Source organism: Macaca thibetana, chromosome 7 (genome assembly GCF_024542745.1).
Source record: "Macaca thibetana thibetana isolate TM-01 chromosome 7, ASM2454274v1, whole genome shotgun sequence".
In the NCBI taxonomy this organism is placed as follows: domain Eukaryota; kingdom Metazoa; phylum Chordata; class Mammalia; order Primates; family Cercopithecidae; genus Macaca; species Macaca thibetana.
This window is the reverse complement of record NC_065584.1, coordinates 127,974,325-127,997,224: the sequence shown is the minus strand read 5'-3', so window position 1 is coordinate 127,997,224 and position 22,900 is coordinate 127,974,325. Positions and strand designations below refer to the sequence as shown.

Genomic DNA, 22,900 nt, shown 5'->3' with positions numbered 1-22,900 from the left:
TGGTGATGTCCTTGTGAATTCAAGAATGAATATGGGCTGGGCACAGTGGCTTATATCTGTAATCCCAGCACTTTGGGAGACCAAGGCGGGCAAATCATGTGAGGTCAGGAGTTGGAGACCAACCTGGCCAACATGGTGAAACCTTGTCTCTACTAAAAACACAAAAATTAGCCAGGCATGATGGTGGACACCTGTAATCCCAGCTATTTGGGAGGCTGAGGCAGGAGAATCACTTGAACCCTGGAGGCGGAGGTTGCAGTAAGCTGAAATCACACCAATGCACTCCAACCTGGGCAACAAAGCAAGACTCTGTCTCAAAAAAAAAAAAAAAAAATATATATATATATATATATGTGTGTGTGTGTGTGTGTGTGTGTATATATATATATATATGTGTGACTGTGAGTCAATTGTGTCTATAACTGATCTGAATCAGTCAAAAGCCATTATAATTGAGCAGGAATGGGCTGTAAAAATACAGAGATCAAGCATCCAAAAATAGACTATAAAAATATAGAGGTCAGCTGGGCACGGTGGCTCACACCTGTAATTCCAGCACTTTGGGAGGCCAAGGTGGGTGCATCACGAGGTCAAGAGATTGAGACCTTCCTGGCCAACGTGGTGAAACTCCATCTCTACTAAACATATAAAAATTAGCCGGGCATAGTGGCGCATGCCTGTAATCCCAGCTACTCAGGAGGCTGAGGCAGGGGAATTGCTTGAATCCAGGAGGGAGAGGTTGCAATGAGCTGAGATCGCACCACTGCACTCCAGCCTGGCGACAGAGTGAGACTCTGTCTCAAAAAAAACAAAAAAAAACAAAAACCCCAAAAAACAAAAAAAACAGAGATCAGGCATCCCAAGAGGTGCCTATAGCAGTTAACCCACTATCTCAAAAGGTTTGTTTGGTTTTTTTCTTTTTTGAGACAGAGTCTCGCTCTGTCGCCAGGCTGGAGTGCAGTGGTGCGATCTCAGCTCACTGCAACTGCCGCCTTCTGGATTCAAGTGATTCTCCTGCCTTAGCCTCTTGAGTAGCTAGGATTACAGGTGCCCATCACCACACCCAGTTAATTTTTTTGTATTTTTAGTAGAGACAGGGTTTCGCCATGTTGGCCAGGCTGGTCTCGAACTCCTGACCTCAGATGATCTGCCTGCCTTGGCCTCCCAAAGTGCTGGGATTACAGGTGTGAGCCACCATGTCTGGTCCCCAAAAGGTCTTTATTGAGTAAGTAGAGTGTTGGATGGGGGACCAGAAAGAGTTTCCCTCTCTGTGAAGTGCCAGAGGGTACATGCCTTCTCACCACGTTCTTGGAATCATCCTGTTAATTTTTCACTCTGGAGTGTCAGGAGGAGTTTATATAAAGGGGTTATGCCCTTTCTCTGCTCCCTTGACATCTTTACCATGAGAGAGCCCAGAACAGTGGGAGGGCTAGAATATGCCCCTCCCCAAATATACACATTCAGCCTGGCCACTTCTGACATACTTAGGACTATAAAGGGTTTCCATGGAGGAGAAAAGTCGACCATTTTACTCCACGGAAATCCTGACTGCACAAGGAGAGTCGTTTCCAACCTCATTAGGCTCTGGATCTCTTAGGGTCCTTCAGCTTCTTACCTCTTTAGCCCAAGAGGCTGTCCAGGGTATCTGATCCTGGTTGTTTGGTCCTTAACTCTTGACCCCATGGAATGCATATCCCCTCCCCAGGAGGCCCCCTGCCCCTCTTCCCTTCCCCCAAACCAGACGTATATACCCACCCTAGGCTCCTATTCTCCATACTCAGGCACACGTGTTTCCAGTAATCCAAAGCATTGGAGTCTTCCAAGATAAATTCAAGACTGGTTGAAGCAGAGAGGTGGAAACCGGGGCCCAGTAACTAAGCATGTATGGAGTCAGAAAAAGCCTAAGCGGCACTACATCATCTGCAATGAACTGGGTTTATTGTTAGAGTTGGAGGTGGCTCCGTTACAGCAGCTGGGAACTATAGCAGGGAAGTGTGGGGAGGAGCAGAGCACAGCAGCACGGGGAGGGTGGAGCTAGGAAGAACACAAGGTGGGCTCATTTTGGTTTCCCAGTCGCTTGGCAGAGAAGGTAAGCCCACATGACTACCAGCTTCTGGGTTTCTCAGTCTGGCAGTAGTCTGGCAGGACTGCTCACTGGCTTGCTTGGGGTGAGGTCCTCTCCTGGGGTGGTATTTTCAGCCCGTTTTCATTTCACTCTGTAGGAGTTAAGCTATGGCTCAGCTTCTTCTCCCTTTTTCCTTCCTCCCTCTCATTTTCCCTAAGTCCTCTGGCCTGGCCTCCACCTCCCAGATCCTCTGTCCAAGAGCAGGTTTGGAGAGGCAGCCAGTGTTCCCATTTCAGCTGCAGGATGGCATAGTGGAATGTTGGAGGAGTCACACATTGCTGGGGTGTCAAATGTTGGGATGTCAGGCAGTGGCTTATTTTTAACCCATTACACACCAGGCCACAGCAGATGACCACATGCACAGAAGCCAAGCAGGGGATGAGAAGGGATCAGGATAATTGAAACGGGGTGAGTAAAAACTTCAAAGAGTCAGGGAGTTTGAAAGAATTCTGGCATTGGGGCTTGGGCTCTCCTTGCCCTTTTGTGCTGTCTGGACACAGCCCTGGGATGTGAATGGTATAAAGCAGGGGCTGGGGGATAAGCTCCTTTCTCCTCTCACCAGTCTGTTGGTCTAAAGAGCTTCAAGTTTTAAATTCAGACATTCAGATACTGAGGGAAGCAATAGAACAGTGTAGCAGTGGGATACCCCCAGGCCCCTGCTAGAATTCAGACCCTGGTGGGTGAGGAGATGGGGGATGGGAAATGGAGAAAAGGATGCAGCTCTGGGCACCTCACTGACAGTATCCTGCCCCCAGGTCACATAAATTACTATTGGAAATCCTTCCCGGGATGCCAAATAAATAGATTGAGATAAAGAGGTCCCTGGAGTTGGGGATATAATCTCCCTCTACGAGGGAGGAGGTTGCTCTCTGAGACCCATCCTCAGTCCCCATTCAATACCAGCATTTGACAGTGCTAGGAGAGGGTTCTCAGGCATCAGATGCTATCTTATTCTAATTTTTCCCCTCCCCCATCCTCTCCCTGTTAACTTTGGTTTGAGACCCCTCTCAGGAATGGATGACGGGGAGGGACAACCCCTCCCACTTAGCCCAGCCCAAGTCCCCACAACAAGACATCTCCCTCCCCTCCCCCTAGCTCCCATGTCCCTCAACCCCAGAGGACTCAGCAGTAGCTATTCTCTAAAGGAGCTGGGGGAGTGGATCCTTGGGGAAGGGAGGGCGGCTCTTTCAGAACTCAATCTTGCAGGCAGGGAAGGACTCATCCTGCATGACCACGGTGCTGCTGCTAGCCAGGACCAGGACGTTCAGTTGCTGCTGCTGCTCGTGAGTTTGTTGGTACCACTCACGAGTCACCTCCGTGTCATGAGTAGGGATCAGAGTCACCTAGGAGGGAGATAAGACATGCCTGATGTGAGAACATGAAGGGAAGGTAGGTGAGGGGGAAGGGGCATCCGATGGTCTCAGAAGCAGCCCTGCTGCCCTTAGAAAAGGCCCATCCTTTAATAAATAGGGACTGTGTTCCACTATTGCCTCTTGAGTGAGCTTTGACCAGACTACTTCCTTGGTGTCCTTTGCTACTCACCTGAAGATTCTCCCCCCACTGGGCCTTGCCCTCCAGCAGGGCATCCAGCACAGCCCGGCTTGGCTCTCCATTGGCAGGGTCATTCCCACTGACCACATAGTAGGATGCACGCACTCGACGGAAGAAGTCAAGGTCAGCAGTCTTGCCACTGCAATGATTCGGGATGTAGGCGAGATCCACATATACAGGGGCACCAGAGCCGCCCTTGGAACTCAAGGCCACTGTAGAGACAAGCCAGGATTCATTGTAGAGGAAAAGTGGAACCCTTTTGGCAACCTTCCCCTCTTTCCCACTCCTGGAGTCTGACCAGCCACACCCAGCCCTAACCCACACTCTCTGCCACGTTTCATGATATACGTACTCGGTCCTGCCTTGACTCCATTGACTAGGCCTTTGGACATGGGGCTGTGTCCATCCTTTTCCTCTGCTGGGGTGACCTGGCTTGTAGTGCTGCGTGGTCGGGGTGGGGCCCGGGATGCTCGATCTGCAGGCCCTTTACCAGGGGTGGGTGAGCGTTTTCCCCGAAGATCCAGACGCCGTGCAGGGGACGCTGGCTTGGCCTTGCCTGGGGCCCTGCGCCCTACTCGCCCCTGAACCTTCTCCTTCTCCCGTAGCCTATCTACTCTCCCAGACTCTGAGCTGAGCCCCTCGGGGTCAGCCATGCACACATCAGGGCGGGGAGGGGATGGGCGGGGGTCTGGCTGTGGGAGAGGGGGTGGGTCGTGGCCAGGCCTGGGGTGGTGAGTACCACTGACACCCCCAGCTTTGTCCACAGGCAGGAAGTCCCCGTCTTCATCTGAGTCGAGGGCTGCCTCAGCTGTGATGGATGGGCACTCCTCAGTTTCTGGCGGGACATCAGAATCTGACTGTGAGGAGCCTGAGTCACTGGCTGATGTGGGGGGTGTCTCATCAGTCACAGGGCATGGGCCCCCCGTGGTCCCTGGCCCTCCTGCCCGACGCCGCCCCCCTCTTCCTACTAGTCGAGCTTCCTCAGTTGAGAGGTCGCTATCATCTGTGGATGGGGGCAGAGGTGGGTTCAGGAAGGATGGGGAGAGCTCCCCACGATGGGGCCGGGGCTCAGTGGCACATCCCTGGGGCCCAGCTTCGACCTCGGGAGAGGCACTGCTGGATGGACCCCCGGACCCCCCTGCAGGACACAGTAGCTGCTCAGGGGAGAGCAGTGTGTCAGGCCGGGAGCTCCTCTCAGCTCCTTCAGGCCAGGCTCCACGTTCCCAGGCAGGACAAGCCGCAGCCTCTTCGTTTTCAGCCTTGGCTGGGGCAGGGCCTGGGGGGTTAGGGCTGCTTTCAGTTGGGCCATTGGCTGCACAGTCCTCAGAGGGACCCTGGAAGGGGCTTGGCTTCTCCGTGGCTGCCCCTGAGCACTCCAGGTGGCACGGCAGGGTGCCATCACCCATGTCTCCAGGCAGGCTTGGAGCCGGAGCTAGGGCCAAGTCCAGTGAAGCTGGGGGTGCTGGGCTCAGAGGAGTGAGGTCCCAGAGGCTGTGGGCAGCTGGTTCCGTTCCTGGGTCCAGCTCTCCAGACTCCTGTTCTGCAGCCTCAAGGCCTGGAGAGAAGCGCTCAGCCACACTCGAAATCACAGGTGTGGTAGCTTCAGAGGAGGAGCCATCAGACAGGGCTGGTGAAGCAGGTCGTGGCAGATTGGAGAGGAGAGGGGCCCCAGGAGAGCTGGGTGATGGGAGCTGGGGCAGCGAGGAATCCAGGCTGGGGGCCTTGGTCACTTCCAGGTATTCATCATGCCGGGTTCTGGTGGGGGGTCCTGGAGCCAGAGCCAGAGCTCGGTCCCCAGAGAAGGCAAGGGAGCCACAGGGTGCTGAGCGGGGTTCAGCTGGAGAGGGTAGCTGTGGGGGAGCTGGCTGCAATGAGGAGAAGCCAAAGGCTGAAGCAGGGAAGTCCAGACTGGGTCGGGCAGGCCCCAGGTGTGAGTCCAAGGGAGGGCTAATTCGTGCCTCAGTTTCTGGCCATAATGTGGGGGGCCCCATAGAAATGGGGTGAGGAGGACTTGGGGATTGGGCCTCTTTTTCTGACTGTTCCCGAGCCCCCTTCTCCAGTTCTGAGTCACTAGTGCTGTCATCCCAATGACTCCGGCCTGATTCCTTGGGGGATGGGGACCTCCTATCTGGGCTGCAGCTCAGGATGTTACCATTAAGAGGGGGGCTTGGGCCTTTGCTCAGGATAGGAGCACGGGGGGGAACTGCAGGTGGGGTGAGGCTGGGCTCCACACTTGGCCCTGGCTCTGGCCTTGGGGGTACAGTGGGTCCTGCCAGGGCTGCATAGCTGAAGGTTGGAGTGTCAGATTGGAGGCTCTTGGGTGAGACAGGAGATGAAAGCTCCTTCTCTGCAGATGTGTTTCGGCCGGCAGCCTCCTCCTTGGTTGAGAGGCGTGGGGGCCAATCCCCAGCTGCTCCAAGTGGAGGCTCTCTAGTGGGGCATGCAGGGCCAAGCCCAGTAAGCATCATCTGCTCATAGATGTCTGCATACTGAAAGCTTCTCTCATCAGGATAGGGTGTGGGCTCTCTCTGCTCCGGCTCAGTCTGCTCAGGCTCCATGGTGGCATGGCTTTTGCTGGCCTCTGGTACCTTTGAGCTGTGTGAGCTTTTGTCAGGAGCCTCAGCCCTACCTTCTTCTTCCCTTTCCCCTTCAGCCTTGCGGTAGTCCTTCCCCAGCGGGGAGTATGGCCCACCTTCCAACTCAGCTGCCCCCTCCTGCACTGCAGCCACCACACTGTCATACTCAGCTGTGCCCCAAGAGAAGGGTGCAGGAGTGTGGGGCTCTGGGGCAGGGGTGGGGGGACCTGGAGCTGGGGAAAGGGGTGGAGGGGGGAGGGGTCTGTCCTTGGGCACCCAGGGTGGGATGTCAGCCAGCCATGAGGGGGTAGTGGGTTCATTTTTCATGGGTGGCATGAGCTTAGGGTCTGGGATAGGACTCTCTTGTCCTGGGGCTGAAGGAACCCTTTGTCCAACCATCTCAGGTGGGGAAGCCGGAGGGGAGATGATCTCAAAGGGAGAGCGGGTCAGTTTGTCCTCTTCCTCTGGTGGCAACCCAACTGGGGATTCAGCAAGCCAGCGCTCCACCTCCAGCCCCTTCTGTGGGGAGGATTCCTGGAAATCCTTGAAGTCTGAGGCCCAGGGGCTCCGGGTTGTGTGTTCCCGCGGGGGCACTTCTTGCTCATCGTCTGGGCCCTCATCTAGGAAAGTACTTTCCCGTTCCTCAGTGTAGCGTGGGCGGGCCCCCTGACCATCCAGCTCGTGAGGGAACCAGACTTTCCGCTCACAGCTTAGCTCCCTCCAGTATGTGTCCTGTTCCAAGGCCACATCCTCTCTGCCTCTCCAATACCTATTGTCCTGCTCAGGAGATGTGTCCTCCCATGCCGGGGCAAGCTCTTTCTGTTCTCCAACCGGCTCTTCTCTGGTAGGAGATGTTTCTCGCCACTCCTGGACCACATCCTGCCCCCTCCAGTACTTCTCTTCCTGCTTTCTGGCCTTGCCCTCCTGCACTAGGCTCTCTTCCAGGCCCAGAGCTTTGGTCTTCTCCAGAAGAGCTTCTAACTTCTCTTCCATGGCCTTGACCTTTTCTGGGGATTTTTCCTCTAGCATCTTTGGTTTCCTGGTTTTATCCTCCTGCAGTAGGCTCTCCTGCTCCTGAGTTTGGTCCTTCTCTTCCAGAGCCTTAATGTTTTGTTCCAGGGCTTCATCCTTCTGTCCCAAAGCCCAGTACTTTTGTTCTAAGGCCTGATCCTTCTTTTCTGAGATTTTATCCTTTTGTTCCTGGGCCTGGTGTTTCTGTTCAGGGGCTTTGTCTGTCTGTTCTAGGTCTCTGCCCTTCATTTCAGTGACCGTGTCCTCTGGAGCCTTATGTTCAACACGTCTGACTTTTTGATCTAAGGCTTTGTCTATCTCTTCTGGGATCTTATCCTTCTTTTCCAGGACCCGGTCCTTTTGTTCTAAGTCTTTATCTTTTGGTTCCAGAGCCTTGTCCTTCTGTTCCAGGGCTGTGTCCTTTTGTTCTAAGGCTTTGTCTTCCTCTTCTGGGATCTTATCCTTCTGTTCCAGGGCCTTGTCTTTTTCTTCTAAGTCTTTGTCTTTTGGTTCCAGGGCCTTGTCCTTCTGTTCCAGGGCTGTGTCCTTTTGTTCTAAGTCTCTGCCTTTTTGTTCTAAAGCCTTATCCTGCTGTTTCACAGCCTCATTCTTTATATCCAGAGCCTCATCTTTCTGATAGATGGCTGTGTCCTTCGGCTCTACCACCTCCTTGTGCTCCAGAGTTTTGTCTTTCTGCTGTAAAACTTCATCCTTTGGCTCAGGTTCCTTCTTCTTCTGTTCTGAGGTTCTGTCCTTCAACCCTGGAACTTTATCTTCCCACTCTATGGCAATGTCCTCCAAGGCAGGGCTTGGCAAAGACTCAGGACTCTTGGAGAAGGAGCTCTCAGGTGTCAGAATGTGTTCACCAGGGCTTGTGATCGCCCCAGGTAAGTACTTCCCATTTCCTGAAGGTGTAGAGTGAGAGAATGAGCTGGCAGGTGATTTCCTGTCAAGGCTCTCATCTGTGATGTTTGTCTGTGCAGAGTATCGAGTCGTCCCGTCTGTGGGAGGTGACACTGTGGCTGCATGGGGCTCTGGAACAGACATGGGAGCTGCGTGGTGAGAGGTATCCTCGGCCTGCATCAGATGCCCCGTTTCTTCCTTCCCAAGGTTTAGTTCCCCAAACTGGAGGGTGCCAAGGCTTTCTGGAGAGAGTTGCTTAGAAGAGACATCCAGGGAGGTCTCCTTGCTGGGACTCTCTTCTGACAGAGAAAGTGACTGGGTGTCTTCTGGAGATACCTCTGGCCAACGGTCTGTGTGTAGGTACTGCTCTGTCAGGCCACAGGGAGACTTGGGGGTGGGCTCTTGGTTGGCAGTGTCTGGGGAGGCCACGCTGAGGACGGAGAGGGATTCTGCATCGTCAGGAGAGAGGCTTCTGTCAGGATATCTGAGCACCTCATCTTTCTGAGGTTTGACAGGTTCTTGGGGTAATGTCCTCAAACCTCCGGGAAGGGCTTCTGCTCCCAGAATGGGGCCTGTGGGCTCTCCTGCCTCCATAGTCTCAAAGACTATTGCTTTATCCTGCTCTGGCAGCAGTTGAATGGTACAGCCTGTAAGTCTCTCATCAATGCTGACAGGTGCTTCCTGGGCCTGGGGGCTCCTGGGAGGAGGAAGCTTCTCTTCCTTCTTTAGTGTGCCCTCTTCAGGCCCTGGCTTGACTGTCTCCTCCACAGCATCTTCCTTGCCCACACCTGGTGTGCGCTTAGTGTCTCCCCAGGAGTCTGCTTCCTGAAAGTCTTGGGGCTCAGACTTTTCTTCCACTGGGGACTGATGAAAGGGTGTGTGGGTGGCACTGGGTGGGCCAGATGGTGGAGGAGAAGCCATCTTCACTGTGCTGTCATCTGGGCTAAGGCACCGCTCCTCCGCTTCTCCAAGGGCTGGTTCCCCTGGATGTAGGGCATGCCCAGGGGCACTAAACACTGGAGTTCCATATTGACTGCAAAGTTTCTCAGACATCCCTACATTTGCTGTCTCCTCCTCTTCCTCTTCCACAGCTCTTTCTCCAGACAAGCCTTTCCCTATGATCTCTCCTCTCTTCTCTGACTCCCCAGTCACAGAGAAGTCCTCACAGGGTGGTGATTTGAAGCCCTTGTCTTCTTCCAGTGAGGAGGTGGGTGAGATGGTACCAGCTGATGGCACATAGTCCAAGCCCTGCGTAGCTTCAGTACGGGAGGAAGGGATGCTTGTGACTGTGTCAAGCAGCAGGGAGCTCTTGCCTGTCTCCTCTGTCTGGGGAGCTGTAAGGGAGGCCACAGATTGGTCCTCAGCCACTGATGTGGCAAAGGAAGAAAGTTTGTCACACTCAGTTATTGAAGTGGCTGAGGACACATGTTCCTCTTCAGCCAAAGGGGCAGCCACTATGTTAGTGGGGTAGGTGAGTTCAGTCTCTGGCGCTCCATAGACTTTGCCAGAGGTAGCAGGAACAGCACTATCGGCAGGTTGGCTGGCTTCGAATGGGCCAGCACCTTCAGGCCCGGGGAGGTCATACGTACTTGTGTGAAATCTGGGTGGAGCTGGGCGCTCCTCCGGCTCATCATGAATCTCCTCATCTGAGATGGTCTGCTCGGTCTCTGAGTAGCCAGGGATTGTCTCATCCTGGATGTAAGAGACATGCTCAGTGGCTCCTGCAGGTGTGGTCAGGCTGCTTAGGAATGACGAGGTCTCCTTCTCAGGGGCCTTGCCCTGGAGTCCCAATTCCCGACCCCCAAAAGCCTCCCTGCTCCTTGGAGTTACCTTCAAGGCTTCCTGCATATGTTTTTGGTAAAAACCCTCAGCTTTTGTCGCATCCTCTTCCTCCTCATCTGAAGGGTGTACCTCCTCCATTTCTTCTAACTCAGCCTTTTCTATCACATCCTCCTTTACTTCAGGTTCACTTTCCTCTCTGGCTTCTGTTCTGTCTGGGAGCCTCTCTGATTCCCTCTGTTTCTTTTCCTCCCAGGTATCTTTCTCTTCCTCTGTTTCAGCCCCAGAGTCTAGGCCTCTGTCCTTGCTGCCTTGTTCCTCAGGGACCTCTGGGACAACCTCTTTCTCCTTCATCACATGTTCTTCTTGTCCCAGCCCTGGAACACAGGGTGGTGTTGCCTGGATAGCTGTACTTGGGGGTCCCTCCTCTGCAGTGTCTAGAGGGAATGGCTTATCTCCTAGTCCCATGTCCCTTTGTTCAGCCAGCAAAGCCCTCTCCTCACGCTTCATCTCCTCAAAGTCCTGTGTGAGGTCCTCTGGTGAGGACAGGACCAGCTCCCTGTGCCCACTGATGGTTGGGAGTGGTACAGCCCCCTTCTGGGCTGGGGGTGTCCGGGGCTCGGAAGACAGCTCCTTCTCCCCACGGACAGCACGGCTCCTGTCTACTTTGACTCTTCCAGGGGCCTTGGCTTTGTAGAGGGTCTTACGTACCTCAGGAGTAAAGGGCTTTAGGTCTGGCTTGGAAATCTTCTTGACCTCAGGTTTGGTATCTTTCCTCTTCTCCTCCTTCTTGGCATCCTTCTTCTCCTCCTTCCTTCCTTCATCCTTCTTGAGTTCTTTCCTCTCTTTTTTGATCTCTTTTTTCTCCTTGTCTTTTTTTTCTTCCAGCTTTGATATCTTTTCTTTAAGGTGCTTTTTCCCTACCTTGTCTTTGATCAGCTTTCGCTTCTCTGCCTTCAGTGCCTCACTTGACTCTGTCCTCACCCTCTCAGGCTTGGCAGGCTTCTCTGGGGGCTTCTCAGATGACTCTTTTGCCTTCTTCTCTGTTTTGGCTAACTCCTTGGCCAGCTCTGAGCGGGCCTCCTTGGCTCCCTCTTCCACCACCTCCTCCCGTTTGGCCAACTTGCTCACGGCTGTCTTGGTAGTGGCTTTGAGGCTCTCCTTGCTATCAGCCCGCTGTTTGATTTTGCTGGGCTTGAGGTTGGTAGGCACAGCCCCAGAAGCCAGGTCCTTCTGTGTGGCCACAGGGTAACGCAGGAAGTCCAGATGCCGAAGCTTTTCCAGGCCCTCCAAGATCTTGTTTTGGGGAGCATTTCCTGGAAAAAGCACACGCACAATCTTCTCAGTGGGGTTGGCTGGTAGCCAGACCACCAGAGCAGTGATAGAGGTAAGGTAGGGCACGGAGATCTCAGCCTCCTTCCCATTGGCCAGCACGATGCCTGTCTTGGCTTTACTATTTCCTGCCCACTTTTGCATGAGGAACTGCATCTCCTTGCTGTCCTTGACAGGGTTGAGGACATACATATCCAGCCGGCCCACACCCATTTTGTGGAAGAGGGTCAGTGGCTCAATGGTGTTGCTGACCACACGATACAGAGGCTCAGCCTGGATGCCCAGGCGGTTTAAGTGCTGCAGAGTGAGGCAGGCCTCCTCAATGCTGCGCTTGGCTTTCCGGGAGGCATCAGGAAGCCGCAGCTTTTCAGGCACGTTGAAAAAGACAACTCCAAGCTCAGGGGAGATAAGGTTCTTCACCCAGTCGCTGTAGCTGCTAGAGCCCTGGGACTGCTCCTCCTCTAGCTCTGCCACTTTGCGCTGCAGTAGTCCATTGATGCCTGGCAGGTTGTCTGCCCCAATGTGTGTGAGTAGCACCGAGTCAATGCGGTCCAGATGCCGCACCAGCTTCCAAAAGCAGGACTTGCGATCAGAGCCACCATCCACCAGGATGTTGAAACCATTGACGGCAAAGAGGGCAGAGTCCCCACGACCACCTGGGAAGATGTAGCAACAAGGCTTGGAGAGCTTGAGAAAGCCCCCTGAGGTGGGGGGCTCTAGCAGGTCAAATGGGGATGGCACGTCCACAGTCTCAGAGACATACTCGGAGAACTCAGCCACGCCATCCATGGTGGGCAGCGTGGGCTCAGGGTTTAGCCGGAGGTGCAGGGTCTCTTGGGAACTGGATAATCCCAGGTGGCTCCAATCACCTTCCCCTAAGCACGACACGGTGAGGAAGGCCTGGATCCCAGGGTCTCTATTGCTGAGCAATTGGGAGATCTAGAAGGATAGGAGATAGAAACCTGATCAGGTCACTAGAGTTGTTTTGGTCTGACTCAGATTCAGTACCCTAACCTTCACCTCTCTCCAAGGTGAACTCTTACCTTTCTGCCAGGAACCCCCATGGTCAAGCAACATGAGACTTTCCCTTAGATCCCTCCCACAGCTCTAGTGCTGCCCTTTCTCCCGGACACTCTGGCATGGAACTTACCTCGGGGTTGTGAAGGACCTGGGCAAAGTTTTCATACGAGTAGGTGCCACTCTGTAGGACGAGGTCTCCCCCGGGCTCCAAACTTTGCCCACTCAAGATTAGTAGTTTATGAGCTGATGAGCTGCTAAGAAGACGGTGAACCTGGAATGGAAGAAGGGGAGTGGTCACAGATCTAGGAAATCCAGGGGAAGGCAATGAATGGCTCCTCAGTACCTCAAGAACATGCTCCCAACTGGTGTCCGTCACAACACCTCCAGAGTCGGCTGGGGACAATAAGTCAGCGTAGATGGCAGAGAGAGGAATTCTTGGCCTAATAGTGGTAGCACTGGCAAGGGTGGGTATAGCACTTGCATGAGGCCTGCTTGGCAAGGCACAGGCCCTGGCCTTACCTCAGAGCTGATGCTGTCTGCACTGGGATTTACCAGGATGATGGTCTCTAGGATCTCACTCTCGTGGCAAAGGGTCCTCTGGCCTGAGGGAGAGATGTAGGAATTTATATTGAGAATAGGTATAGAAATTGTGGTGCAGGAGAGGAAAGAATATGCTATCAGGAAATGGGGCTTAGAGGAAAGAGAAACTTGGGTATCCTTAGGCTCTGTCACCTTGGATACTGCTGAGTAAGGTCTAGGAACTGGCTCCTCCAGCCCTTCCCTTAGAGGGCTTCCACCTCCCCTCTCCCACATTGGCTGTCCTCTCCTTCCCTTCATCTACCACACCCTCTGCTGCCTGTGCCCCCACCCCTCTGCCTGGAACTATGGTCTCAGACTGCCCTGTTGACAAGAAGCTTTTGTCCTTCTCGAGCACTAAGCTCCTGGTGCTGCCTGGGGATGGGGGGCTCAGCTGGAGAAGAGGGCCCCTGGGATGATGATCCTCACTTCCCTTTCTCCTTCCTGGCTTGCCTCTGCCCTGGGGTTTCCTGCCAGCAGAGTGTCTAGAAATAAGGAAATAGGAGCTTCTGTATGGTATCTATAGACTCCCTACCCTTCTTGCCATCCAAGTCCAGAATTCCTGTTCCAGAAGACCCAGAGAAGCCTGTGCTATGTAAACTTTTGGGGTTTTATGATTCAAAGAATGAACATAGGACTATAACTTCCTGTTCTGTCCTCTGGTTCCTCAGAGGCCAAGCCTGCACTAATACACATGCATACAATCATATTGTTCCCACTCAAAAGTTTTCACAGCACCCTCTTCTACCTCATCTTCATGTCCCAAGTTTCAGAGAGGCCAGATTCACTACCCCACAACCTATTCCTTGTGAACAGTTTCTTCTCTCATCTTTGCCCCTTTCCTAGGGGCCTCTACCACGGACATGGGGAGTGAAAGATTCTTGAACAAGAAACATATTAATAAGGAAGGAGCGATTCAGGGTGTTCCCCAGGCCATGGAGTAGATAAGGCATCCCCAAATCCCCTATTTCCCTTCTCCAGCCTCACATGAAACACCAAGCAATTCAGCAAAGAAAGAAAGTGGCAAATCAGACAGAAGATGCTGAAGAAAAATGCTGCCATCCCCTGCACCTGCCCTTCCTCTCCCAACCTCCTGTGCAATTGCAGTACATGGTGGCATTAACCTAACAGAGCATCCAACAGATGGCAGTGGGCTGTCTGAAGGATACTAGTGGGAGGGTTCATAATTTGTCCCTTAGACCCTCTTCTGTGACCCAGCTGTCTCTTCTTTCTGGGGCTTGGACAAGAGAAGCCTGGGGCCAGGGCCTTTGTTAAGAGGAAGAGCCATGGTGCCAGGATCAGGCAGATCTGGCAGCACAGGGCTGCAGATGCAGCTGTGGGGGAAATGAACGATGGATGGTGTCAGAAGACCAAACCCCATACAGGGTGGGTTGGGCCAAAGGGGAATTCAAGGGTTCCCTTCTATACACTTGAGAATTGAGGGAACATTTGAGATAAATTCAGAGGACAAGAGCCACCTCAGATGTAGGCAAGGGCAGGGCTTGGGGCAAGTGAGGGATATCAAGGTTCGGGAAGCTGCCAGCCTTAAGTAGTTCAGATTTAGAAGGGCAAGAGCTCCCTCCACACAAATAAGGTCACAGATTTGAGGTAGGAGGGTCAGAAAGACAAATATCTATAGCACACACTGATTTGCTTTCTATCTACCACTCCCCACCCCCAACCATTTCTCACAGTTCCCATTTATCACCACAAGACTTCTATGATCCCAATTCCTGTCTTGACATAAGGTCCTATTCCTCACCCTATCCCTGGGAGTGGTACTGACTTGAAATTACATAGTTTATATCCTTCCTGTGCCTCTCTTTTTCAGGCCTGGGAGAAAGCCGTTTCTTCTGCTCCCCTGGCTCTCTCACTGAAGGAGACTGACTCGTTTTTTCATTTTTCTTTGGAGAGGACGATCTTGCGAGGCAGGGGCACACAGTGCTAGGCCAGTGCTGGAGTGGGGGGTGGGCAGCGGTGCGGAGGCTGAGCAGGCAGGAGGGCAGGTGTCTCCGCAGTGAGGCAGAAGGGGAGGGGGGCCGTTTGGGCAGCTGCAGTTTGCCGCAGTGTGTGAGTGTGCGCGCTGAGCTCTGGCTCCAGCTCCGCCCCCACCCCCCACCCCAGCATGACAAGTCATTTTCTTGGCTGCTTCTGCATGGGGGGTGGGGATTGGGGGGATGCAGAGAGAGAGAAGAAACTGGCTCCTCTGTTCAAGAGCCCCCATCTTGGGAAGAGAAGCAGAGATGGGGTGAGGGTAGGGCTGAGACTGGGAACCTGTGAGGTTGACACGACGGGAAATGCAGGGCAGCCACTGGGGAGGGAGTTCTCCATCTCCAGAGTGGCCTCAGCGGGGCCAGAAAGCGGGGGTTTAGAGTCCCAGTCTAAAGCTAGCCACCGGGAATAGGGTAGGGGGAGCCCAGTGCAAACCGGTTGATCTGTGCGGAGGCGCGCGCCACGTTTTAGTGACCCTTTCCTCCCTTCTTTTCCGTAGTGTCCCCCACCTTCCCTTACTTGGCAAAAACTCACTGCCCTGCTCACCCCCAGCACAGGAGGAGCTGAGCAATCCAGCAGCTGACACCCAGGGGCCCTCCCATTAGGCACATTCCCATAACATCCCCCTTTCTCTCAGATTCTTCTGCCTCTGACCAGAAACATAGCCCCCAAATTCCTCCAGCACCCTGGGCTGCCAGGCAGAGCCAGTGGCACCATCCTCTGCTGCTGTCCCAGGCTGATGTCTCCCACCCCCGCCCAGCTGGAGAGGTGGACTGTCACAGCCCCTGGTGGCCTCTGGTTCTGGGTCCAGGCTGGGCCCACAGCCAGTCATGTTCATCTTCTCTCTCCATTTCTCCAGCCTGCCTTCTGCCACTGGGCTAGTTCCAGACGCATCAGATTAGGTACCAACCAGCACCCTTTCCATGACCCCCATCCCACCTCCCCATCACAGTGTATCCCCAGATGCCAAGCCCTTTGGTTCGGTTCTTACCCTGGGGTGTAGGAGGAAGCCTCTCATGGAGGCGGCAGCTCCGGCCTCAGCCGGCAGCTTCAGGGAAGAGTCTGCAGCACTTGGGGTGGGAGTGGGGAGGGGGGGTGCTTGATGAGGAGGGCGGCGCCAGGGCGGGGAAGAGGGGCTGGTCCGTGACGAGGCACTGGAGACTTAACTGTTTCTTTGCCTTCACGACATCCGTGCTCCAGTGCTTTTGCTTGGCTCTGTGGGGCTGAGGGATTGTTTAGCAGCTCAAAGAGCTTCTACAATGTCCTATGGCCCACAGGACCTTTCTCTCCAAACCCTGCTTGGTTAGGAAATACTCTTTTAGCATCAGCCAAAAGACCAAAGCCCCATGCTAGGGCACAGAGCGAGGCTACAGGAGGCATGAGCTGCGTGGGCTCTCCCCCTTCTCTTAGAAACCATCTGCTGCCTCTCTTCCTCAGATGGACCCAGGGAGTGACCTTCAGTCCCTGGAGGAGCAGGAGACAAAGGCTATGGGCCCAAAAGCATGGGGTAGGAGTGGGGAACTGCTTAAGAGAAAGGTTGGGGATGGGGAGATGTGCTGCCTTCTTCTGAACCTCAGCCCTACAGAAACCAAGGAGGGCAGAAATAAGTCTTATTTTAGGGTTAGAGGGTAGTTTGAAATTCTGGAGCGGACACATGGTCGCTAGCCTGCTGGGGTGGGGCACAGGGACCCTGAGAGCTACAAGAAGTTCTGTGGGAATGCAGCATAACACAGTAACCACACAGGCACTGATTCTTGGGATTCTTGAGTCATTGGATATGAAGAGACAAGTCCCTGAAGGGACAGGGAGCTTTCTGCCTTAGAGTGAAGGAGTTAACAAGCACCAAAATGGATCACCAGGGCCTCTGGACCAATCAAGGTTGTAGGCCAATTATTAAATGTAACAGAAGTACTCTTTATATTAAAAAAAAACAAACAAAACCCTATAATGACTTTGCAGGGTAGTTGGGTTCCTGCTCTCTCCTTGTCTCTTTGCCATCTCTGTATTATATTATTTTGATCCTTCTAATGTTGATCCTGTTTCCCTTAGTCTCCACCTCCGATTCAGATTTAGTAAAGTGCTCTAGGACTCAAAGGAAGGATCTGGAGAGCGACGGCACTTCCTTCCAACCTGAGGATGCCATGCTCTTACATAGTCCTTCCCTGCCCTCTTCCCATCCACCCTCCCCAGTCCTGGCCAGCTCCAAAGGCCTTCCTCACAATCACAGCCGCACACTCACACCCCAACACTAGCCCCACCCTTGCCCCAGGCTGCCAAGAGCTACTTTTGAAGGTCAGAGAAGCCAAAATAGTCTGTGCTCTCAGCATCCCCCTTAATTGCAGCCACAGGAGAGGAGGAGCTGAGTCACTAGTACTCTTGGGGGTTGAGGGGACAAAAGAGGAGCAATCCTTGCTCAGATCCGGGGATGCAAATCTGCAACAATGGCAACAACCCCATTTGGGCGGCCATCTGCAGAGATACACAGGGAACAGGCTGAGTTCCGAGCATCACAAAAGGGAAATATCCCTCTTCTGCAACTTCATCGTTCTTATTTCCTCCCACCTCAAGCCTTCTATCTCCTGTCTGCTTTCTAGGGCTTTCTTGAGTGTGTTAGGAGGGAAACTTGAGTAGACATTTAGTTTACGAACAAAATAACATTTCCCAGACCAATAGACAGCCCACCCATATTCTCAGCTGCCACCCCCAAGGGCCACACCCTGGGCATGGTGCCAACTCACAGGGGAGTTTTCCTTCAGCCTTCACCCTCTGAACAGGTACCCACCACAACCAACTCTCCACCTGCTGTATTCCTAGGCTCTGCTGCAATGAAATGGTGAGATGCCAAAGAAGAAAGAGAGGCTTGAGCTGAGATACAAAGTAAGATACGAAAGCCCGGATTTGAGGCCTGATCCACCATTTTACTAATCATGCTGCTAAACAAGCGACTTAACCTCTCTGAAAGCCTGCTTCATAAACTATGAAATGAGTATAATATTAGTACCATCCTCCAATAATGTTGTGAGGTTTGAATTGTATAAAAGATGAAAAAAAAAATGCTGCTTCATTCCTAGACTTCCAAATCTGCAATGTACAAATGCCACTGGAAGTCTTTCTCCCTTTTGTGGAAGATTTCTGAGAGGTCATCTAGGTGATCAAGGAAATCATAAATCAGGATCTCAGACCAGATCAACTCTGGAGAATTCTTAGCGCCCGGGTAAACCTAGAACTAAAGATGCCAGCAGTATGAGACTTGAAATCCTATTCATGTCCTTGCTTTCCCATTTCAGAGAGCAATGCAGACCCCGGTTCTAGGGGTTAATGAGCTGCTGTATTAATTCAGGATAACTTTTGTATTGGTAGAAGTAATAGAGCTATCACTTCCTAAGTCCATCAGTGGAAATGGAGAGTCAGACCAAGGCCTCCAGACTGGTCCCTCAGCCTGTATTTTTTTTTAATTTATTTATTGAGACGGAGTCTAGCTCGTCGCCCAGGCTGGAGTGCAATGTCACGATCTCGGCTCACTGCAACCTCTGTCTCCTGGGTTCAAGCAATTCTCCTGCCTCAGCCTCCTGAGTAGCTGGGATTACAGGTGTGTGCTACCACCCTTGGCTAATTTTTGTATTTTTAGTAGAAAGAGCGTTTCACCATGTTGTCCAGGCTGGTCTCAAACTCCTAACCTCAAGTGATCCACCCACCTCGGCCTCCCAAAGTGCTGGGATACAGGCATAAGCCACCATGCCTGGCCCTGTGTTTTTTAGTCTTAGAATATTAGTTATGAATTATGAACCCCCTTCTATTTCCTATAGGTATCCGATAGTAAAAGAATCAGAGAGTTATTGAAACTCTGATTAATTGTCCTAATTGTTTCTGAATTTGTATTAGAATGCTCGGAAGATCCAGATTTTTTGTAGGGGTTAGAAAGTCACCACTGGAGAGACTACCTGGTGCAAAAATCACCTTTGAAAACTTTTACCAGACTTGACCACTAGAAGGAGCTGGGCCACTGACTCTTTATCAGAGGGTCCCTTCTCTTCTGTGTGTGGGTATGTCATTGTGGAGGGTGCAGTGCCTAGGAATAATTGCACTCTCCTTGTCACTGTAGGGTACATTTTTGTCTGCTTTCTCAGCATTTTGGCCCAGGGCTTGAGGATAGGTGATAGGAATGGTGGCCCAGCCCGTGGGGTAGTCAAGCCATAACGCACTAGCATATCCCCTTGATCTCATCCCAGCTGCCTGGTCCCCTTTGCGTCCTTACTAACAGAAGGCTGAAGGGAGGGGCAGTGTCTGCAGCTGCTCTGGGCTGACTGTTGTTTGTGGGGACAGCTGAAAGAGGAGCCAGCAGGGGTGGGGCTGTGGCTGTCTTGAGCTGTGTGGGTTTTTCCAGGAAATTCTCTACTATTCTCCTGTGACATAGACAGACCATGATAAAAATGTCCAAACCTAAAAATATTCAGTATGCCGAAGTAAGCTCTGATCTAGAGTACATGGCCCTAAGCCCCTGGAGGACACCACAGCCAAACTCTCTGATGGAAAGGGCCTAGTAGGTGTTTATATATCAGTGCTTGTTTCTAAGAAGTGCCTGAGAATAACTATGTATTTCCCTGTAAGTGTCTTCCCAAGTATCCCCGCATCTTAATCTGAAGAATGGCTAAGTACTTTGGTTTCAATTATTTTCATTTCTTACATTATTCCAGAAAGCAGCCTACTCTCAAGTCTCTGTAGCCAAAAGGACAAGGTTAGAGAATTCAGTGTGAATTATTAACATCAGCAGATCATCCCCAAACTTCTGTTCAGTCATTAATTTCATCCTCTGTCATCCCTGTATCTGGCCTTGCACTAAAGCTCCTAGGAGTACTAAGTGGTAAAACTGCCGATTTTCATCATCAGCGATAATGGAGGAAGCCATGACATGAGTAATTCTAAACAGAAGCATTCTCAAAAGAGTGAATAGCCTTCTTTACAGGAAGCCAGTCACATCAGGAAGATGTCAGCCTCACATATACTAATATAAAATTGCTGTATATATTCCTAGGCTAATGGAGCTTTAGTCATATTAGCCTTATTTTCTCCAACTTCCTAGCAGCATCTATAAGCATCAGTGATCAGGAAATGATCAAAGATTTGGCAGTTAGGAGCAGTGGAAAAGGAGGAGAGGTAACTAAGGAAAGGTGACTACTATACTGGGTAATTGAGAATTATCTGTATAAGATATGAATTCAATCATTCAGTTGCAGTAACTGTTGACCTGGATGGATTTTATATTCCATTAAGCTGCATGGATTGGTGTGTCAACATTTTCCAATAACATAACAAGATACTAGCTCTTTTTTTTTTTTTTTCTGATGTGGAGTTTTTCTCTTGTTGCCTAGGCTGGAGTGCAATGGCATGATCTTGGCTCACTGCAGCCTCCGCCTCCCAGATTCAAGCAATTCTCCTGCCTCAGCCTTCCGAGTAGCTGGGATTACAGGCATGTACCACCACGCCCAGCTAATTTTGTATTTTTTTTTTTTTTTTTTTTTGAGGCGGAGTCTCGCTCTGTAGCCCGGGCTGGAGTGCAGTGGCCGGATCTCAGCTCGCTGCAAGCTCCGCCTCCCAGGTTTACGCCATTCTCCTGCCTCAGCCTCCCGAATAGCTGGGACTACAGGCGCCCGCCACCTCGCCCAGCTAGTTTTTTGTATTTTTTAGTAGAGACGGGGTTTCACGGTGTTCGCCAGGATGGTCTCGATCTCCTGACCTCGTGATCCACCCGTCTCGGCCTCCCAAAGTGCTGGGATTACAGGCTTGAGCCACCGCGCCCGGCCAATTTTGTATTTTTTAGTAGAGACGGGGTTTCTCTATTGGTCAGGCTGGCCTCGAACTCCCGACCTCAGGTGATCCCCCCCCCGCCTTGGCCTCCCAAAGCATTGGGATTACAGGCGTGAGCCACTGCGCCCGGCCTTAGCTCTTTTATAATAGCATGTAGAGCTTTCCGTAGTCACCTCACAGATATCTGTCATGGAATGGTAGTTCCTAAAATCTTATTTTCTCAAATCTCTAACCCACCCAGTCTTCCCACCCAGCAGAATGGGAAACTGCATTACGTGAGCTTTGATTTGGGCCAAATCTCAGAGTACAACTTGATCTTGTAGCAGTAAGTTCAGGAGCCCCTTCCTCCACTCTGGATTTGATGGTGCCCATCATCGTGTAAGTACCAGGATTCCGCTGTGCCCTGGAGATCTGTTGGCTAAGCCAAAGCAGGAACCAGAAACCCTGAAACCTGTACAGCCTAAAGCAAAATGCTAAGCAAGGGTCTAGGAAGATGAATGGGGGATTCTGGGGTGTCTGTAAAGGGAAGCAGGGAGACTGGGGTATGCAGAAAGGGGAACACAAATGAAGAGAGTGAATTTTTGCATGAGAGATGATTGATCACTAAAAGGAATCCCTCGTTTCTTTAGTGCGTGTCAACAGCTATCCACAAACAATCCTCTTCTCAGGGAGAAGTTATGTCCTCCAGGCTCCTTCCACTATCAAACCATGTCTGCAAAGTATATTTGGTATGTGGGGACAGCTATGGAATTCCGTGACTTTCCTCCTCTATAAAGTTCCTCCCTTCTCCTCCACCCAAACATCCCGCAAGGCAACTTCTCCCAGGGAGACTGGACCACTGCTCTTCTGTGACCAGCTCTTACCCAAACGACTGAAATAAAACATTAGTCCTAACCTTTGACCTCTGAGGAGAAGTGAGCTAGATGCCGGGTAATGAAGAGTCTCAACTGTTGGTTCAAGTCAAAGGATGACAGGTCAATGTTCCAGGAGAGAATCCCTGTGGGAGAAAAACAAAGAGGGTTCTGGATAAGGCTGCGGGTTGTGGGGTGGTGAGACTGCACGAACACTTTCAAGTTCATAGAACAGGTAAGGAGACGGAGGGTATATGGACAGTTGCCATGATCAGCCTCAGTGATGTCTCAAAGAAAGGTGGCTAGTAGTGGTATCTTTCTCCCAGTTTACGCCTTTTCTAGGCTTTGCCTGAGCCAGAGGGAGAAGGACAGAGTTTAGACTAAACTCAGTCATTAATGAGTTTATAGGTAGGAATTTTCTTGTAAGGTTCCCCAGTTGTGGTGGAAGTGACACCTAAGGGCCTATTCCCAGATACTGAGGGCTACCTTCCCCACATTTACAGCTAAGTAGGATTCTAGGTTCGCCTTCTATGCTCCCTTCCTCGTCTCCAGCCCTCCACAGCTTGCTTCCACCCGCAGGTGGCTCCGCAGCACTGCACCACAGCCACAGGCACAGCACTGGGGAGGGAGGTGAGGACTTAGGAGCTGGTAGCCACGAAGGTCACTTCGTTGTTGGCTGCTGGCATTCAGAGATTTGAGATTTGTACGGGGCGTTCAGAAAGCTCCCCGTGCTGGCTCAGGGACCATAAGAAAGATACAGCAAGATAGGGACGTGGATTCTCCAGGGGATGGTGAGGACTTTCAGGACACCTGGTCCAAAACACTGCGGAGGAAGGTGTGACCAGAGGGGCCCCAGGGGCTGCACAGAGCTTCGCTGCCTCAGGGAGACTGCGGAACGCCACGGAGTGTGCGGGAAGGATGGGCAAGCGAGATGTTAGTAGAGAGAGAGGATACGGACACATGGCATGGAAGATGCAGGTGACAAGGGCGCAGATCTTAGGAAGTGCACACTAGGGATGAAGATGCAGACGTATGCATTAGGAGTTGAATGCAGAAGGCGGAGAAGCACAGGGTGGAGATGCCTGAAGCACAGCCAGAACAGTGGCTCACCTTGTTCAAGGTGGGCCCGCACGGCCCTCAGCTGACTCTCTGTACCGATATCGCCGATCACAATTAGCAAAGAGTGCTTCTGCAGGTCCCAGCGTGCAGTCGCCACCGCGGCTCCGGCCTCGAACAGCGGCTCCGCGGGGTTCTGAGCCAGCGGTGCTCCGGGACTTCGGAGCCCCAGCCCCGGAGTCGTCTCCATGGCAACGCCGTGAGGCCGCGCAGGCCCGGCCTCGGTCTCCATGGAAACTCCGGCGGAGTGTTAGGCCGGCAGC

At 52.3% G+C, this 22,900-nt stretch overlaps 1 protein-coding gene across 2 annotated transcripts; it reads right to left on the bottom strand.

The window, feature by feature from the left end:
- Positions 1-1,912: 1,912 nt before the first annotated feature.
- MAP1A (microtubule associated protein 1A) lies at positions 1,913-22,900 on the bottom strand. 2 transcript variants are annotated; one of them, XM_050799333.1, is made up of 7 exons: positions 22,632-22,900; positions 21,566-21,667; positions 12,817-12,899; positions 12,428-12,568; positions 4,029-12,216; positions 3,668-3,888; positions 1,913-3,468 (listed from the first exon to the last, which is right to left on the bottom strand). In XM_050799333.1, exons 1-7 carry the CDS (start codon positions 22,867-22,869, stop codon positions 3,313-3,315), a joined length of 9,129 nt encoding a protein of 3,042 aa, XP_050655290.1. In that variant the 5' UTR covers positions 22,870-22,900; the 3' UTR covers positions 1,913-3,312. The 2 variants fall into 2 exon arrangements, with proteins under 2 accessions (XP_050655290.1, XP_050655291.1); XM_050799334.1 differs by lacking the exons at positions 21,566-21,667; positions 22,632-22,900 and adding an exon at positions 15,857-15,902.

Bases quoted from the DNA above. Each gene is read 5' to 3' on its own strand.
- MAP1A (XM_050799333.1), bottom strand. From the start codon at position 22,869: ATGGAGACCGAGGCCGGGCCTGCGCGGCCTCACGGCGTTGCCATGGAG. The intron at 12,217-12,427 runs GTAAGTTCCATG...CTATCCTTCTAG, and splicing joins AGGTCCTTCACAACCCCGAG to ATCTCCCAATTGCTCAGCAA. The intron at 3,889-4,028 runs GTACGTATATCA...TTGTCTCTACAG, and splicing joins TGGAGTCAAGGCAGGACCGA to TGGCCTTGAGTTCCAAGGGC.